Source organism: Manacus vitellinus, unplaced genomic scaffold (assembly GCF_001715985.3).
Source record: "Manacus vitellinus isolate BGI_N305 unplaced genomic scaffold, ASM171598v3 scaffold_2_pilon, whole genome shotgun sequence".
NCBI classification, from domain to species: Eukaryota; Metazoa; Chordata; class Aves; order Passeriformes; family Pipridae; genus Manacus; species Manacus vitellinus.
Window position 1 is genome coordinate 12402886 of NW_021940208.1, and position 8117 is coordinate 12411002.

Below are 8117 nucleotides of genomic sequence, written 5' to 3' on the forward strand. Positions count from 1 at the left end.
TCCCTGTGCCAATCCCTCCACTTCCCAAACTGCCTCGTTATTTTTTCTGAAATGCTTTTTCAGCATTTCAAAATTTAAGTTTTTCTTACTTTTAGAGAAATGTTGCTTAATTTTAGGAAAAAGTAATTCAGTTTCTTTTTTTAGTTGGGGATACTGGGCAATGTTTACATTATTTTGTACACACATGCATACACACATACTTGCAAACATTGTCTATTATTCATAAACAGAAGAAGTGAAATAAATGTTCAAGTTCAGAAATATTTACCATTAGAAAAATACTACTCACTATGGAAAGCAAGAAATTGTAATTTATACTTTTCCACTTCTATACATATGTTATCTTTTTAATGACAACCAAATGTAGGATTATAAGTAAAATGTAACTATCACTATGACAACAATAATAAAAATCCATGACTTCAAATCTGCTGCGAATTAGTATTTTCACTGAGGCACCTGTCTTCCCCAGGCTACCTCTAAGTTGTCTAATGTCAGTGTAATCCATTTTCTTCTATACTATTCTTATCAATACTATATAAGAAGACAACTAAACAACAAACACATAATTCACATATGCTGAAAACACAATTAAACAGCATTTCTTTTCCCGGATGAATCACACTTAAATATTAGAAAATAATAAGGATGAATTCAAGAACACCAAACACCTTTGAACCAAAAGTGATCAAACATTTCACTGCCTTCAGATTACAGCTACAAACCTTTTATTAGCATCTTCTGTGTCTCCATGTAAGCACACTCTTTCTTGCAGCATCCATAATTTATTCCCACCGTAAAGCACCACCGCAGCTGATGAAACTGTCTCTCCAGTACAAACAGGACCCTCTAACCAGGTATTAATACTTAGCCATTTAAAAGCTTCTGCCAGTTAGGCTTACTTACAGGATTTACAGTGCTGCGTCCTATTGTATTTCACTAGCACTCCAAAATAACTCTACCTGGTGAGAGGCAGATTATTTCAGTGCTTTGCCTATGCATAAAGCAAACCACATGCCACGGCAACACCTAGAAGAGGGTGGGGGAAGTTTTCGACAGAGAGGCGTGACTAGAAAATGTAGCAATCAGTGTAGTTACACGTCAGGATTGACTTGTTTATTTTTCAAGTTGTGCTCGGTCAGAAATCAAAGGCATTTGAGCCTGAGATATGAGAGATTTTCTGTGGAAAAGCCAGATAAAAGCTGATGTAATGAGTAGGCACGCTTTGGTTTTTTTTGCCTTCTTAAATTAAGAAATCTTTCAGTGCTTAGATTCTATAGCACAGCTCAGACCTTCATGTGTGCATTGGCTACCTTACTGTGCACCAGGATAAAGCACCCTTGAAATCTGATTCTCAGTTACACAAATGCCCCTTTATTCTCCAGGGAGGGCTGTGGCCCAGTGTTGCTGTGTCCCAGCATGAGGGGCATTACTGTGTCATAGGGAGGAAGAAGGACCAAATGATGTGTATGGAGCAGTGTTAAAACTGCAATTTTTTTTTGTGCTGTGCTGTGTTGTTATGTAAAAGAATTGTTACCAGTGAACATCCACAAAGCTAACCTCACAGCCTCTATGCAAACCTCTCCTTAAGTCTCCTGCTTTGATACAAACACTCCACAATAGCAAGCTGCTGTGTTACAAAACCTACATATCAGACTAATCATAATTTCTTTAGAGGCTTGCATTCCCTGTCATTGTTTATTACAGCCATTCATGCCACCTGGGAGCCCTAGGCATGGACCAGAATATCAGCCTGAGACTCACAAACAGAGTGAAAATCAGCTCTTTATACCAAAGATCTTGCACCTTCATGCTTAAGATTTCACAGCACTGCACAATGCACCTTTGCCTATGATTGCCAGTCCCAAGCATTACCTTAAGAGGCACACAAAAATAGTAAGGCTTCATTCAGATGTTGCAGACATACAGGATCACACAGGACAAAAGTTAGGGGAGAAAAGTCAGCCTAACTAGCCTGACTATGGCTTACCCCAGACTGTGTTCTGTCTGAACAGCAGCTTTAACCCTGTGGATGGCAAAGGAGAAGGATGCTCTTCAAATAGCAGCTCCAGAGCTGCATATGAGACCATCTTTGGTCCAGATCCAGCTAAAACCAAAGCACTGGTGAAGCACAGAAGACCAAATCACTGAGAGCTGCTCTGTTAGCCTGGCTGGAGCTACAGCTGCAGGCCTGTCTCTAACTGCCTCTGGGCTAGAAATGGTGGGAACGGTGCAACAGAGCTGCCTGGGGCCGGTACTCTCTGCCGTGGCTTGGGAAAGCTATACTTTCCTATTGTATCACAGCCATAGGGCACCTGATCCCCATGTGCCTTACACCTTGTCCTCTTGAGAGGGAATTAAATAGGATGCAGCCGCTGCTAAGTCTAGAGCCTTTCATATACTTTGTTATGCAAAACCTGAGCAAAATAGATTTAGCCAAGAGACTTTACCTATTACTCGTACTTAGTCCTCATTGTTCTGAAACAAACCGGATAATCTCTCATTACCTGACCAAGTAAAATCCCAGTCATCCCAGTGAGGTGAAAGGCAAGAGACTGGAAAAATAATTTAATGAGTTTTCTAAGCAAAACACAGAACAGTTCATAGACTTTTTTAAAACTGGAAATAATGTATGTTCTGATTATAGCTCACCGTGGTTGCTTCTGAGTCTGGGTTTTCCTTGATTTTCTAAAGGAGGAAAGCCAAGCAAAAGGTGATCTGAATCCCAGAAAGGAAGTTGAAGTGTTCTTTTGTGCTTGGGGATTTGTGCGGAATGACATTTTTAATTCTTTATGATCTAAAAACATGATAAAAAGCAGATTTGTTTCTTACTAAATACAGTATTAAAAAAATATATATAAATGTTATGTCTTCATAAACAATTTTCTTTTGCTTACCTTTTATGCCAGGGAAATCCAGTTTAACTGACATTTTTGGAGAGACCATGTGACCTGCTGTTTTGTAATGACTAACTAGGAGACAGAGAAAGATAAACAGATCTAAAGTTTCAAAAAGTATTATCGGTTTTGGGGTGATGCGTGTGAGATAAATGAGGCTGATTTTCAGAAAGTTATCAGCACTCAACCATTTGAAAACTGTTGTGGGTTAAAAAGGGTTTTCCCCTGGAGTTGGAAAGTGGTTAACCCCGGGGGTGGTGTTCTTGGTGTAGAGCAAATCAGAAGCTACAGTTCACCCCTGTGAAATGAACATATTACAACAGACCAGAAAAGGAGACCGGATTAGGTAGCTGGAAGAGAGGCAGCCATGGTTTGAGACGCCACATGTTTGAGTGGGGGCCAGTGAGCCCCGCTGGGGGGTCAAGGCCCCCAGCCCCCGGCTGGCGCTGTGGAAACCCAGAACAGTGTTAAAACTGGATTGGGTGCCATGGCCAAAGGTTGGGGGAGTTTCTCCACTGTGAATGGGCAGCACAAGACAGAAAAGTGGTGGGAGAGGCAGCGCTGAGTGGAGAGCTATGGCTGAAAGCCAAGAAGATAGCCTGCAACCAGCAACATGGCACATAGCCAGGCTGAGAGATGCAGAGATGTTCCTGCAAGGAGGGAGAGCTGGCAACAGAGCAGAAAAAACTCAGCAGAGATTGTTTTGGGTAAGACTGGATTACCTTCCCAAAACCCAGAAACCTCCTGAAGAGGAGAGGTGGGGTTCCAAACTTTTAGGGAGTCCCAAAATGCAGCAGCAGCTAGAGAAAGAGAGAGAGAGAGAAGAGCTGAGAACTCGGAGACATCCTGTGAGCTGGACCAGGATGGAATGCAGGGGAAGTGGCCTTCCCCCTCCCCCCTGTCATGTTGGCAGCTGAGACAGAGCAAAGGAGCTCTGTTAGAATGCTTGGGGCAAAGAACTGAACTGAGAGCACTAAACTGTTCTGACTCGAGGGAACCTGACCCCTTGAGGAAGGGACTTTCATGGGATGCCTTGCACCCCGTGATATGACCGTGGTAAGGCGAGTTTTGTCTCTGCTTTGCAGCCCACGGGAGAGACCTTTGGTTGGAGCCAAAGGGCTGAGAGGGGTGAACCCCCCCCCGTGTTGTAATGGAGAGAGAGAGACAGATATTTTCCAGCTACGACAAATCCAGCTGCTGCCTTGAAGAGGAGAGATGCTCCTGCCCTGAAAGAGGAAAAGACCTTTTCTTCTTTTCTTCTGAACTTTTATTGGAGGGAAAGGAGAGATTTGATCCATGTAAATATATTGCTTTACCATAGGAGAGATAGTTAGAATTGTTGTATATAAATGTATTGCAGTATTTATTGTGTTAGTAATAAATTTTGATATAATTTCCCCATGTAAGTAGATATGTCTGAAAACCCCTCTCACATTGAAGAAAATTGTGGGGAATTTGGAAATTGGATTTTAGGGGAGCTCAAAGCATGACAAAAACCATATCTGTTTCAAAATATAGGTAAATTAGACATTTAAAAATTGAGGTACCCACAATCATTAGCACTTTCTTTTCACATTTATAAGAAATATAAATGTGATCACCCAGAATATACGATGGCTTAATAGACTGTAATGTAACTACATAACAGTAATTCACACTAAGCTGTCTTCTGTATCACACAAGAAACAAGACTTCACTCAGGAATAAGGCACTACATTTTTTTTTACATTTAAAACAACGCATGCCTGAAACAATACAACAGCTTGAAAATGGTTTATCTGATGCCTGTAGGAGAAAGCAAATCCAGAAATTAGAGCTAAGTGCTACTGATAACAACAGCAAGGGGCAGCATTTTGGACCTAGTCCAAAATGAAGCGAATAATTCATGTCATGTGATTTAAATCCTGTGTGTAATATATGGCTTTCACTTCAGTGACAGTCACTGTGTATTTCAAAATGCCACATTCTTTACTCCTTTCAGAGGCATTGACTTGACAATGCAGGTGACATCAGGAGAGTCCTAACAGCACTCCGCTATAGCCAGGATGGTCTAGGGATGTAGACAGACCAAGGCTTGCAGGTGGAAGCAGTACCTTTTATTTAGCCAACTTATACAGTTGGAAATATCAGACAAGCCTCTGAGGCACACAACCTCTTCTTCAGATCTGAAATAGGAGCTTTCAAAGTTAAATACCAGAGAACAATTACACAGAGTTTAGTTAGCTAGTGCATCAATTAGACCATCTCTGAAAGAGAAAACTCATAGATAGCTGTGGACTAGAGGGAATGTTGGGGAAAAAATGGTCAGGAAAGACAGATCTGTTCTGTGTAGGTTTCACTTTTCTTTTGAAATACATGACTCTGCTTCCAGTTGATATGAAGCACAAACAGGAAAAGCTCAATGAAAAACATGCAGAAATGTGAATGGATAAAAGCATATATTATGCATGAAAACTATCTGGATGGAAGATGAAAGACAGTACAGAATACCATGCTTGCTATAGAGACATCATGTTTCTTGTGCATGTTCATTTTGGATGGTCATCAGAACCTGTGAAAGAGATCTCCAGAAGTTCATTCCTGGTCAGGCCAACTCCCAGGTTTTGACACTCGCCCTGATAATCAGCACCGGCATGCCTAGTGTTACTAGGAAGAGTTTTCCACTGGTACATTCAAACCTCTCTCACTCAAACCCATCTACTTATTCCAAATATCATTTAGATGCTTTTAGATTTTTAAGAAAACTAGGTTAAAACTGAAATGTATTTTTGTGCTGGTTTTGGCTGGGATAGTTAACGTTTTCCATAGTAGCTTGCATGGGGCTATGTTCTGGATTTGTGCTGAGAATAGTGTTGATAATTCAGGGATGTTTTCATTATTGCTGAGCAGGGCTTACACAGAGTCAAGGCCTTTTCTGCTTCTTGCACAACCCCACCAATGAGTAGGCTCAGGGTGCACAAGGAGTTGGGAGAGGACATAGCCGGGATAGCTGACCTCCACTGACCTAAGGGACATTCCAGATCATATGGCATCATGCTCAGAATATAAAGCTGAAGGGAGAAGAAGGAAGGGAGGACATTCAGAGTGATGGTATTTGTCTCCTCAAGTCACTGTTACGTGTGATGGAGCCCTGCTTTCCTGGAGGTGGCTGAACAACTGCCTGACCATGGAGAGTAGTGAATGAATTCTTTGTTTTACTTTGCTTACAAGCATGGCTTTTGCATTACCTATTCAACTGTCTTTATCTTAATTCACAAGTTCTGTCACTTTTAGCCTCTCATCCATCCTGATGGGGAGCAGGTGAGTGAGCAGCTGGGTGATGCTTAGTTGCTGGTTGGGGTTGACAGTCCTATATGATGCCCAATGTAGGACTCAAAGGATTTGAGATAATGACAGATTTCAATGGAATGTGCTAGACTGAAGTTACAGCTGTTCTTGCTGTTTAACTATTAATTGACAGGTTCCTGTGCTTGCCATGGGCTTGCTTGCCTGACTGTACATTAGAGCCTAGTGCTTGTTAGTGGAATGCTAATGCACCATGGTTATGGTGTACCTCTGAAGGGATTGTGGCCCAAGAATAAGTCCATACTGGAAAAGGTACACCTCGAAGCATTTGTGGCTGTGCACGAGGTCATGCTGGAGAACCTTAGAGCGTGTGACCATGGGTAAGACCACGACAGAGCAGGTACTCCCCTGCAGGGACTGCAGCCATGGGTAAGATCGTGTTGAAGGAGGTGTATCTTTGAAGGCATTGTGGCCTATGGAGGAGGCCTCACTGGAAAACACGCACTTCAAATGGACTGTGGCTGCAGATACATCCATGTCACACCAAGTATACACTGGGAGAAACTGTGGCTCCACATGGAGCACATACACCCCTGCAGTATGTGGGTAAGTCCAAGACAGAGCAGGGGCAAGGGGAAGAGTTCAGTGCAATGCTAAACCAGATGGTGAGGTTCAAAGGGACCAGGGGTGGAGATGGTAATGAAAATATGTTTAAATTGCTGTAAGCCAAGATGTGAGTTGCATGTTATGGGAATGTGACCATGAAATAATAGAAGTTTCAATACTCAGGGACGCAAAGAGGGCCATCAATAAAACTTCTGTCTTGGACTTCCAGAGAGCAGATTTCGGCCTACTCAGAAGACTGGTTCAGAGGGTACCTTGGAAAATAGCCCTTGAAAACAAAGGGGTCCAGGAGGGATGAACATGCTTCAAGAAGGAAGTCTTGAACACACAGGAGCAGGCTGTCACAGTGTGTGCTGAAAGGCAAGCTGTCAGGGAAGACAGCCAGCCTGGCTGAACAGGGAGATTTTGAAGGAAATAAGGAGAAAAAAGAGAGCTTACTGACTATGGAAAAAAGGGCTGGCTACTCATGAAGAGTTTAGGAATATAGTTAGGCCATGTAGAAAGAAAATTAGAGAGACAAAGGCACAATTTGAACTCAATCTAGCCACTTCTGTTAGGGATAACAAGAAGTGCTTCTACAAATACATCAATAGCAAAAGGAGGGCAAGGAAAACCTCCATTCTTTGTTGGACATGCCTGGGAATATAGTTACAAAAGATGAAGAAAACGCTGAGGTACTTAATGCCTTCTTTACCTTAGTTTTCAACAGTAAGACAGGTTGTCTCTCAAACAGAGATAAGAAGCTGAATAGCCCCCTGTAATCCAGGAGGAGACAGTTAGCAACCTGTTGAGCCACTTGGATCCTCACGAGTCTATGGGACCAGATGGGATCCATTCTAGGGTGATGAGGGAGCTGGCGGAAGAGCTCACCAGGCTGCTCTCCGTCATTTACCAACAATCCTGACTCACTGGGGACGTCCCAGATGAGTGGAAGTTGGTGAATGTCACGCCAATCCACAAAAAAGGCTGCAAGGAGGACACGGGAAACTACAGGCCTGTCAGCTTGACCTCAGTGCCTGGCAAGGTTATGGAGCAGATCATCCTAAGTACAATCACACAACATCTACAGGATGGACAAGGGATCAGACCCAGCCAGCACGAGTTTAGCAAGGGCAGATCCTGTCTGACCAACCTGATTTCCTTTTATATCAGATGACCTGTCTGGTGGATGAGGGGAAGGCTGTGGATGTGTGTCCCTGGACGTCAGCAAAGCCTTTGACACCATCTCCCATAGCATACTCCTGAAAAAGCTGGCAGCCCATGGCTTGGACAGGGGCCCTCTGTGCTGGGTTAGGAACTGGCTGGAGGGCC

At 42.9% G+C, this 8117-nt stretch overlaps 1 protein-coding gene across 1 annotated transcript in view; it reads right to left on the reverse strand.

Moving 5' to 3' along the window:
• Window positions 1-8117, reverse strand: part of POGLUT3 (protein O-glucosyltransferase 3) — a 45297-nt gene that overhangs the window by 34416 nt on the left and 2764 nt on the right. The window contains exon 2 of the mRNA XM_029960857.1: window positions 2653-2797. Within this exon, the coding sequence (XP_029816717.1) occupies window positions 2653-2797 (145 nt within the window). The remainder of the gene's footprint in view (window positions 1-2652; window positions 2798-8117) is intronic.